Here is a 12,090-nt window from a genome sequence, read left to right on the forward strand (position 1 = left end):
GAAAGAACAAAAAACTCCCTGGTTTTATTCTTACTTGGATTGCCTTTCCAAAGTCATTAGAATTGGTGATTCTTTTGCAATAAAAACATGTGGACAATTATTCCCATTTAGAAGCAAAATCTATTCTTTCTATGACAGGAGTACTGTGGTATTATAGAAAGAGCCTGTATTTCAAAGTAAGACATGTGAGGGTTCAAATCCTTGCTTTTTCTGTTTATAACTTTGGAAAATTAATTTATCTAAGCCTTCAAGTTTTTTCCTAGTTACAATCTCTAAACTGTTTTAATATTTTTATTGCAAAATAAAATACAGATAGAGAAACTACACACATACATAGTTTTCTAAGTTATTGTAAGTGATTAGGTGAACATCTTTAGTTACCTCCAAAGTCCAACCAAGGTCATGACATAGAACTTTGCTAGACACCCTAGAATTTCCTCCACAATCCATTCAATCTTCACCCCTTCCTTCCCCCATAAGTAACCTTCTGACTTGTTAAGTAATCAGTTCCGTCAAAGTCTCATTATCTAAGTGCACTATCCCTGCAGTATATAGTATTGACAATATTTCTTTTAAAATTTTGATATGTCCTTTAAATATTTTTTAATCTGCAGGTTCTTCTCTGCACCCTCTTCTTGTCCTTTCAATTAATTTTGGAAGAACCCAAATGCCTTGTAGTTTCTGACAACCTGAATTTTACTGATTACATTTTCACGGTGCAGTTCCATTGTCTTCTCTATTTTTTGCAAATTGATAGCTGGATCCAGAGACTTGATCAGACTCAGGTTTGATTTCTCTGACAAACTGTAGCTGGTGCTGCGTCCTTTCACTGGGGGCTGCATAATGTGATACTAGCAGCAGTCGATGCTCAATAATTATATCCTTTAGTTTACTGGGGATAAACTGCAAAACGGTGATATCTAATTATACCAAATAATATAATTTGATATAATTATATCAAAGTGGGAGCAACAAAATGGTGAATCTAATTATATAATTTCTTTTTCATTTGTTATTTGGAGTATTTTTATTAAGGGATGTTTTTGCTCATTTACTCTTTGGTTACTAATGGCACGAATCATATAGGTAAGGCAGAATGAACAGTTAAATCTTTCTTTTTATCCCAATTTTCAAGGTAATAAGTTGATCTTCTACTGTTCTCTGGAGCTGACCAGTTTTTAAAATATCATATATTTAAACATATTGGATAGGTTTCAACTCATTGAAATAATTATGCTTTTTGAAACTTAAGTTGTCCTATCTTTGGCCAGTGGGACTCTCTTCATGTTGGTTCCTGACTTCTTTTGACATGATTCTTGAAGTATTTAAGAGTTTCTTTGCTATCTGGTATCCAGATGTTCCAGGTTCATCTTGTACATTTCCTTCCCTAGATATGAAGTAATCTATTTCTCTAAAAAGCCTTTGTTTCTTTTTGTAGAAAATGCCATTTCTAGGCCAAAATCTGATTCCTAGGGATGCTCATTGCTACTGGATTCATCATTATGTCTAAGCCCTTCCTGGAGAGAAACAGATAGGCACACACACACAGTGCATATGTACACACACTTTCAAGGTAAAATAGCTTGTGAATTCATATTGATACTAGTTCTAATTCAAGACTACAGGATATTTCTTTAACCTCTTCTGTATTACATCTATATTTCCTTTCTTCCACACTGACAATCCTGGGTCTCCAGGATACAAAGAATAATGGTATTAGAATATTCCTTAATTGTTCATTTACTGAATATGTGTCAGTCTCAGCATAACAATATTAATATTATGACACCATCAATATTTTAAAATAAATATGTACTTTATTATTAAATATTATTTATGTTATTTACCAATATTTAAAAATAAATAGTTGTGCATATCTACTTTATCAGAACATATAATCATTACATATTATATCTTATCCTTCTTAAGTCTCACTTAATCTTGGTATTCTGTTTAATGCTCATCCTGTTTGATATTAGTCCTTATGTTGCTATCTCTCTAATCATTTTGAGTTGTCTAAAGGTCACTTCTTAGTGGATCCTTCGATTAGAGAAATTAGATTTCCCGAGTTCTCTCACGCTAACAGCAATTTGCCTGCGTCGATAACTAAAAGTCAGTTTTGCTCTACCTCTTCCTTCCATGGGTCGTCTTAAATATGTTACTCCATTTTCTTTTGGCATAAAGTGTTGTTGATAAAAGTTTTAATAATAATCATTTTTCCCCCACAAATCATTTGTTCTTTTTGCCTATATGCCCAAACGATATAGTAATTTGTAACTTGTAGTTTCAAACTTTTCTTTTTTATTACAGAAAATGTTCTTGAAATTTAGGTATTTTTATTTGTATTTTTTTTGTTCCCTTGATTTGGTTTTCCTTTTTAAGGAATCCTATTTTTCATATATTGACTCTTCATTGTTTATCTTTAACATTTGTCACTTTCAATTCCTTTTATCTATTCCTTCACTTCTTTTGATTTTAAAAACTTTCTTCCATTTTCTCTTCCATTTCTATCATGATATTATCTACTGTGTTATTAGTTCTTGTTTTCATCCTAGTTCACTCTTCATATTTGAAATTAATTTTTGCTTTTTATTTCTAGTTCTTTCCTCAGTTCTGTTACCTTATTTCTGAATTTTTCTAATTTTGACTCATATTGTTCTTTCATGTCATATATCATTTTTCTCATACCTTTTAGCTCTTTTTGAAATAGAAGGTTTCAATTTTGATCTGTTCTGAGAGTGCGATTTTCTGGTATTTTCATTGTGGGGATATTATTCTGTACCTCTTTCTATTTTTTCTTATAATAACTATATAGGATTTGACTGTGGTACTTTTCTATTGCTCATTTTTATGTGAATGTAGTTTTCTTGAATTTTTAGGATGGTTGATTCAAGAGTTCTTCTAACTCTACAGAACTTCCCACTCTATTATTTTCTTGCAATGATCCAAAGTATAGTGGCTTGCTCCTTGAGGTTTCTTGGTTCTGTTTGCCACTCCCACTTTTTATGTGGACCTTCTCTTATCCCGGTCTTGCTTGATTTTTATTTTACACCCAATGTGAGCTTCAGTCCAGAAAGGGAACTCTGAGAGGTCAGTTTCAAGAATTACTGTTTTACAATTCCCCTTAGACTTAGCTTTTTATATGTAAAAATAAGCACAATAATACTTTACAATATTTCATGACACACTTCACATGTACATTTTAGAAACCTTACATAAATTTACCATGTAATAAAAATACTAATAATTTAGTTTTGAAACTCGCTAAATTTATTAAGTATTTTTAATGTACTAGACACTATGCTAAGCATCTTACATGCATTATCTCTTGAAATCCCCACAACATCCTTGTGAGGTAAATACTATCCTAGCCCCATTTTGCAGTGAGAAAACTTAGGTATAAAAAGAATAAGTAACTTGCTCAAAGTCACACAGCTTGTATGACTATCTTGGTCTTTTTACGGGAAATAAAAAGTCTTCCTCCTCTTAGAGAAGCAAAAATGATAACAATAAATTGTTGCTTGTTTCAATGAAAATAGCCCTGAATTATATTTACATCACATAACCCAGAAATCCTATTCCTAGGCATGGCCAGAATTATACCCTACCCTGGGTCTATCTGACCACAGAACTCAATTTCTAGGGTCACAATACTAAATTATCTATCAGATTCTCTAAGATTTCTGCTTTAGTTGCCACAAAATCTCTTCTATTATAGAACTCCTTCCAGGGGAAGACAGATTTAAGTATATATATTAAGTTCTATGATGTTTCTTTAGGCTCCATGACATTGATTTCCAAGTAGGTTTTGAAAGTTTATTTTTCCAAACTCATATCTTGAAAGAGAAAATCTCTCCAATCTATGAATTTTTTCTAGTTTCTATTTTTGTTTTGAGTCATTTAAAATGTACTTTTATTGAAACTTTTGTAATATGTATAGATGAGGTCTCACTATTGCCCAGGCTGGTCTTGAACTCCTGGCTTCAAGTGATCCTCCTGCTTCGGCCTTCAAAAGTGCTAGGATTATAGGCATGAGCCACTGCGCCCAGCCTTTATAATATGATTCGTTTTCATAATAACTAAACTTTCATCTAGAGAATACACAACGGCCTGTCTATAAACACAAATCTTTGATGTTAAGATTATATCAATAAAGACCTGAGAGAAAGCAAGTCAAAAAGGATAATTCTAATCCCTTCCATTTATTCATTTACTCCATAAGTATTGATTGAGTATTTACTGCTTACTAGCCACTATGCTAAACCTTGAGAATATATTATAAAAAGAAACAAAACAGATCCCTGCCCACGTGGAGAATGCAGACTACATATTGCATGATATTATAGAAGTTAATTTTCAAAAAATGAATTCTAGTAAGAATGTTAATATAGATATAGTATTACTCATTATACAACTGAAGAGTTGGAAAATACCAAGAAAAACAACAACAAAAAATCTTACAGCAAAGAAAGTGTTAAGGATGATTTAACAACCCCAGATAATTCTGAAAATAAAGCAGCACTGAAAAAGTATTAAAGAAGACCTTAAGAAACTTCTCCCACATACATTTTTAATAAAAAAAATTGTAGGCAAAACTTTTGTTTTTTACCTAGTATTTGGCGGATTTCTGGCCATTCTCTCTGTACTTCTAGTGCAGACTTCAGTTTAGCACACAGAGGGACATAATCCATGTAATCTATTAATATACGAATAACACTGCCTACCAGGTGCTTCATCCAAGGAACTGTAATAAACTCACAAAACTGAGAGAATTGATAAAATTTAACTTAGTAGTACTTTAATATACCATATACATAAACACTCAATTTTGTTATAAAAATTACTCTTTATCTTTTACAGAAAATAAAAGATCCCTCCTTATCATGAACAAGAATGAAAAATAAATTGCTTGCTTGTTTCTGTGAAACTATCAGCCCTGAAGACATATGCCTGGCTCTGATATTATTATAGTCAGCATAACATAGAAGAATCATGCTTCTTTCCACCTAGCCCTGATATTCCACCAAATAAGCAATAGTGATTAATCTCATAAGTTTTCAAGTTCTTCTACATTCAGTTTCCAATTCAAGAAGAATAAACAACATATTTTTCTTTTTGGCTAGCTTTATGCTTATATCCCCATATCACTGTAAACAAAAATTCAAGAATAAGAACAATTTAAAAATTACAGTTGATTTTTCCTTTCTTATAACATCCCCAAATGAGTGAAAGCTTATAAGAGTTAGGATGATGACCCAATATGAAACAGAAAAGCATGTAACTCACCGGGTTATCTCTTATTACACAAGATGTCCATCCTGGCAGTACCTCTTCTTCTATTTCTGACCACACAAAGGAATTTCCAAAGATGTCCCCATGCATGCATTCAAAGCACATCTCTACTTGGTAGCCATTATTCAGCAATAGCCTCAGCATTACCTCGTCATTTAGGGCATACTGAATGACACTGGGGAAACGAGTGTCATTGACATGCATAAAGTAACAGTTGACATTAGCTCCATGGGAGAGAAGCAGTCGGACAATTTCATGATTATTGGCCCTCACTGCCACAAGTAGGCAGTTGAGGGGATCTAGGTTTGGATCTGCACCTGCTGCCAGAAGGACTTCCGTGCAACGGATATCATTATTGGAAACGGCAAAATATAGCGCAGTCTTTCTCTCATCATCGTAGTTCTGGGAAATGTGGTCAGCAAGGAGGGTATTGACGTCAAAACCATTTTCAATGAGCAGTTCTAGGCACTGTGCATTTTGTCCATCTGCTGCTGAGTGAATTGGTGTTAGCCCACTTTTCTGAATTGCATGTTTGGATGTTACTGGGATAAGATATTTCAGTGCACTAAAAAAAAAAAAAAGTGAAATATCCACATGGCATAAAGAAAACCAAGAAATTGAAAAAATCAGCTTCCTCACTAAATAAGTGAAGGCAATTTGTTTAGTTTAGTTTCCCTTAATTTCTCCAGATAACCTTATACTGAAACACTTAATCTTTGTCCATCAAGATATTATTAACATTTAGTTCAGTATGATTTAGTTCAATTTAGATTTATCTTCCTATTCTGAATATTCCTGGGAAACATGCTGAATCTTACAGGAATGGTCCTAGAACTTTGGTTCCTCAGGAACCCTGCCCACTTTCCAATTCTTCTCTGAGCAATACAATTTTTATAAGCAACCAATGCTATTTAATAAAAAAATATAAAAGTAAGCCTTTCTGATGCCATAGAAGAATGTTTCATAATCTTGACCATTTGAATCATGGAATCATAGAAAGTGAGAGGTGGAAGTGAGCTTAGATATAATTTAGTCCAACTACTTCATTTAACTGAAGAAGTTAATATGAAGTCTGGAGAGGTAAAATGACTTGTCCAAGGTCACACGGGTTAGATGTGGAGGTGGTCTAGAATTTAGGCCTCTTTGGTTTCTCATTAATTATTCCTCTTTCACTGATTACCAGGCAATCTATTTTTTTTAATGTTGACCATGTACATCCTGTCTGCTTTCATACAACTTGCAATTGAATTATTAGCCAAAAGAAGAGTCTTTATTATTCATCAACCTTATATCTGTCCACCTGAGATAACAGCTTATGTTTCTAAGTACATGTGATAAATCATTGTAAATTTCACACTTGACTAACCAAATAGACATGTATGAGAGCCACAGGCAAGGATAACTTGATCTCTTGTGCCTAATTCAGAGCTACCATGTGTGAATTTATGAACACTGGGAGTAAATCCAGATAAACTTTAACAACATGTCACTTAGCATCAATTATATGTCATTGGCCACTTAGCCAATGTGGCCACTGAAAACTACATATCCTAACTACTTCAAAGTTTTTCAACTTATAAAATGTATTGAATTGATTGCAACCATCTTATCATGGTGGGTAGTTTAATATAGTGATTCTAGACATCTATCGATGTATTCATCATGGCACATTTTGTGCTTTAAAAATCTATCCAACTATTTCTGTGGAGTAAAGAAATCTAAACTCATAATGAAACTTTTCTATTGAAGAATATATTTGACATGATATGTTTGACATTATATTATAAAATCCTGGAGATGTTAAGAAATAATTGTAGTAACAATGATAGTATTGTTACAAATTTTAATCCTTTACCAAGAGCAAAATTTTTAGAAATTCTGTAATATTTTGCTGAACACAATTTTTTTTTTTTAACAGAAAAGCACTCTTGGTTGGCTTGTGCAGAATTCTCACATAACTTAATTCCTTTTAAAAGAGAATTTCTTTTCTTCGTAAAATTATTATAAATTCATTTTTTGGACTTATAAGAATATGAAAAGGAGGAAAATCAAACAAGTTCCAAGCATCTAAATACAGAACTTGTGAACATTTTGACTATTTCCCTTTGGATTTTTGGACGGTATTATATAGAGAGAGACTTGTGATTATACTGTATATATAAATTTGCATTTTTAACTTAAAACGATTATCCTGTAATTTATCACTCACAGATAATGTCCCTCGTAGGCAGCTCGGTGTATAGGAAGATGCCCTGCTCTGTTAGGTACATTTCCACTTCCTCCATATTCCAGCAGCAGGGAAATGCAATCAGGATTGCCACCTCCTGCTGCCTCAAACAGCACTGATGCCCCATCATCCGCCAAAACAAATACATCACCACCTGGCAGTATAAAACACGTGACATGATGATAACTGGCCTTGCTAAAATAGCCCCCTTAAAAACAACCTGTTGTTTTACTTTCTACTTAGGACTTAAAAGTGTAGAATCAAGAGCATCTATGTTCTCAATGTTTTCAACAGACAGTTATGCAGCATGCTTCACTTTATTAGAAAATCCATTGGTCACAAAAACATGAGAGAAACTAACAAGTCAATTTTCATGACCGGCAAATGCTTTCAGAAAAAGGGATCATTAGACTTTTTTACTTAAAGACAATAATGAACACTCTTTCAATTCAACAAATATTTATCGACTACCCTCTATACACAAACACTGTGTGTGACCATAAGATGAATAAGTTTGACTACCTTAAGGAGCTTAGAGGGGAAATGAAACAAAATGTCATCAGAGAACAAACCGTATGGCATTCAAATGACATCAAGACTAGGAGGCATGATGCAGGAGACAGAGGTCTGTGTTTGAATTATGGCTCTGCTGCTTACCGTGAGAATTGGGGGCAAGCCATTTACTTCTATGCCCCTCTATCATCACATCTCTAAACTGGAATAATACAGCTTATTTCACAGGGCTTATTTGAAAATTAAATAAAGTTTGCTCAAAAATATTCATCTTTTCCCCATAGAGGATCCTTTGGGGACCATATGGTCCTAGCCTTTATTTGCAGATGAGATAACTGAGGACCAGAAGTTGACCTAACCAGGCTAGGGTCTCACAATGAGTAGGTGGCCCAAACCAGTTTAGGAATTAGGTCTCTTAACTGCTGGTTCTGTAGTTGTATAATTATATCCTTGGAGGATATAGAGGAGGGCAATGTCACAATCTGTTGGGGAGAATTAGGAAAGGAATAGGGGAGGAGATGTCTCAAGAAATTGACTTTGAATTGTGCTGGAGAGATGAGGGCAAAGACCTGAACCAAACCCAGACAGAGGGAATGTCAGATTTGTTTGGGAATACTGCTAGTCTATTTTGGCTGGAGTGTAGGATACAAGAGGGGCAAAGCAGGATGATGCCATAGGGATTTTTTGAACAGTTCACACTATTGTAGCTGTCCTTTAGGGAGAGGAAACAAGTTGCAGTGTGTAGCATGGATTCTCTGATGGGGAGACTGGAAACCCAGAGAATGGTTAGAAAATATTTGCACTGGTCCAGGGAAGATGTGAGGGACCTGACCACGATGGCAGATGGATTGCAAAAATGAGGACGAGAGATGCTATAGGATTTTGCAACTGATGGGGTTTAGGAAAGAAGGGGATGGAGAAATTGGAGGTAAATCCAACCTTTCAGTCCTGGTTGAGAGAAATTATTATATCAGTAAGTAGAAAATGAGGAGAAATTCAGTTTAGGAGAAGCCTTAGTGAGTCACCTATGTGAAAACTGGGCTGCTTCTACAGAAAGCAGTAGGCCACAATATATAGGGCTTAACTGAGTTGTGGCATAGGGGTTTATTGAGGGGGCTGAGTATGAAAGCCTGATGCCCAGTTACATTCAGGGGAGGAAGAGGACACAGTGAGGAAAGGAGAAAAGGAGTGTCCAAGAGGCAGGACAAAAGTCAGGAAAGTGTAATTCCTTTTCACATACCTTTGTGGATTAGATGTTCCAACACATCACAGTGACCGTACTCGGCAGCCACACCCAACGGTGTGACTCCAAATCCATCTCTCAGGTGGACATTGCCTCCGTGTTTTAGTAGCAGAGCTATGATATCTTTTCGGCCTTGCTTGGCTGCTTCGTGCATTGCTGACCATCGCTTGACACAGGGCTGGTCCAGGCTGGGGTTGTGTTTAATCAGAGTAGATACCATGTCATAGGAACCCTTTTTTACGGCTTAAAAATTATTTTAAAAAAGAACAGCCGACAGTAAGTATATTAACGCAAATACATTAGTAGATGTTAAACTAATAACCAAATTTAATATTAAAATATTTATTAGTTATAATCTTTTCTTCTACAAGAGAATATTGTATTTCTCTAATACCTTCTGTTTCTCATAGCCAAATTTCTATTTGTGGAGTATAACGTGTGCAAGATAATACTATTTTTTTCTTTAACATCTGGAGGAAGGGTAAGAGTTTCATGGGAAAGAGGGCATCACTAGAAAAGGATGCCATGTTTAGTCTTTCTAAACTTTCCTTTCTTCATTAACAAAATGGAAATAACATCTACTGCTGGGTTGTACAAATTAAATAATGTATTTAAAATGCTTAATATAGTACCCAGTATATAATAGGAGCTTAGTAAATAATAATTATTATTAATATCATTTTATCACTCCTAGGACCTGGGAGTCTCGTGTGTAAATAATGTTTACCAAGTTTTCCTTAATAGAAACAGGTTTTTTCTTCCACCAAAGACAGCAGTAAGTATTACATGAACTTCTCTTTCCTATACTTTTAATGGGAGGTTGTCAGTAGGACTGTTTAGAATCTAGGTAGGTCAACTTTTCTAAACAGGTGAAGTGGCAGATAATATAGCACAATTTAAGAGGCTCAGTAAATCAGATGTCTCTCTCCCCCTCTGCTTGTCTCTAATAGCTCAAATTACATGGTTAAAAGGTTATTTTTCCCCTTTTGGATTATTAAGAGATTGTTTCCATTTAGTTGTAAATACTTATGAAAGATGTAAAACATTTTTTTTCTTGTCAATAAGTAAAATCTTAATGTGAAACAGATCAGGGTGAGAACTACTCCCTGCAAATGGAGATAAATAAGGTTACATTCACTCATTCACCCACTCACTCATTCATGCATTCACTCAGTTAATACCTGTGGGCTAAATGAAAGGCTCCGTGCTAGGCACTGTGGACAAGAGAGAAAAGAGACAGATTTGGTTCTCACTCATGGAATTTACAGTCTGGAGAAGAGGTCTATATTGTCTTCTATTTGAAGAGAGACTCAAAAGACTGGGGCTTTGCTGGGAAAGGCAGGAGGAGATGTGAGGCCACAAAGAACATTCCAGGGCAACTAGGAGGCAGAAGGTTCTAAGGCCAAAGCATGGAAAATGGCTCCCAGTGGTGTAATAAGAGGATGAAGACAAATTTGCCTACTTCCTTTGGAGGAAGGCAAGCTACCACTGCAGTGAGACTCCACATTTTCTCTTGCTCACTGTCTAAAGTAGAATCTGTTGACAAATGCCTCTCTCTGAATCGCCCATCTGCCACTGGCAGCTCAAATTACAGTGAATTACCTCATCCTAGCTGGTGTTACTGCAGAGCACATATCAAGTGAGCTAAACGAACGAAGAAATGTGTCCTCATTTATCTTCTTGCTCCTACTGCAGTTTTTTTATAATTAGAAAAAATATATTAAAATAATGAACTTCTTCCCTCATGATCTGTTTTCCTTTTTTCTGACTCAGAGAGCATATTGATTAGCAACATTAGTCTTTTTTTCATGAAAATAATAGCATATTTGGGACATCTTCAACTTAACATAATTTTTTAAAAATCAAAGCTTCACTTCTAATTTAATCTTTTTGGAAACAAGAGATATTTTCCACAGAAATAATAATGCAGATGACGGGAAACTTCTCCCAAGCTAACTCATGAAGACATTCTTAACCAATAAATGATTGAAATAATGAGAAGGCACAGCATTGGTGTAACATAACTGATTAAGTAAAATAACTAAAAATTTCTGAAGTTTAATATATACAAAATTTTATATATGCTTTAAATATAATTTTTAAGTCTCTAGAATTTAAAATTCCAAAATATAGAATTTAGAATTCTTTAGAATTTTTTCAGAAATTTTTTAATTCTTTAGTTTTCATATTTTAAAACTTGTTTCTTCAACAGTAATGCTTAAAGAAAACCAAGCTTAATTTGAAGAGTTTAGGAAATTAGATGGTGAATTTTGCATAGATTATAGGCACTTTCAAACACTGTATAATTTGCAGGTACTTTTCCTTTTTATTTTAAATTTGTCATTTTCTTTCTTTTTCCGATATATATTTTTTGCTCATGTAATTTATTGTCAGCTATGAATGATTTTCTGACTCATAAAATATACAGAAAAAAAGATTTTTCTGAGATACCTTGACAAAATTGAAACAAGAGATGGAGTGAAGAAGATGTGTGTTGATCTGTGAGAAGATAAGTGTCTGAAGGAAAAATGAACTGATTTGTAAAAGGCGTAGGTTGTCAGGAACAGAGGGCTGTGGGGCTGAAATATCATGACAGACGCTTCCCTGAGCCTTCTCTCTAGCCTGGGCTCCACTGGCCTGAATAAGCTTGTGGCTTTCCAACTGGAGAAAGGTGACACCAACTCCAGGGAGTGGGTAGAGAGGGAGTCCAAGTGCAAAACCCCTTAATAAGTGTCAGATCATCACAAATTAGATATCCACCACTCACTCAGCAAGTAACTGTGTAGCATGACTGTAATACATCAAAAAGTACCCT

At 34.6% G+C, this 12,090-nt stretch overlaps 1 protein-coding gene across 1 annotated transcript in view; it reads right to left on the minus strand.

Annotated features, from left to right (window-relative positions):
- Positions 1 to 4,457: 4,457 nt before the first annotated feature.
- The window catches only part of ASB15 (ankyrin repeat and SOCS box containing 15), a 13,701-nt gene continuing 6,068 nt past the window's right edge, over positions 4,458 to 12,090 (minus strand). Inside the window, exons 5-9 of the mRNA XM_012652726.1 lie at positions 9,273 to 9,518; positions 7,502 to 7,673; positions 5,287 to 5,857; positions 4,610 to 4,763; positions 4,458 to 4,504 (exon numbers count right to left, since the gene is read on the minus strand). Of these exons, the coding sequence (XP_012508180.1) occupies positions 4,458 to 4,504; positions 4,610 to 4,763; positions 5,287 to 5,857; positions 7,502 to 7,673; positions 9,273 to 9,518 (1,190 nt within the window). The remainder of the gene's footprint in view (positions 4,505 to 4,609; positions 4,764 to 5,286; positions 5,858 to 7,501; positions 7,674 to 9,272; positions 9,519 to 12,090) is intronic.

This window comes from Propithecus coquereli, unplaced genomic scaffold (assembly GCF_000956105.1).
Source record: "Propithecus coquereli isolate 6110/MARCELLA unplaced genomic scaffold, Pcoq_1.0 Scaffold4, whole genome shotgun sequence".
Lineage (NCBI taxonomy): Eukaryota > Metazoa > Chordata > Mammalia > Primates > Indriidae > Propithecus > Propithecus coquereli.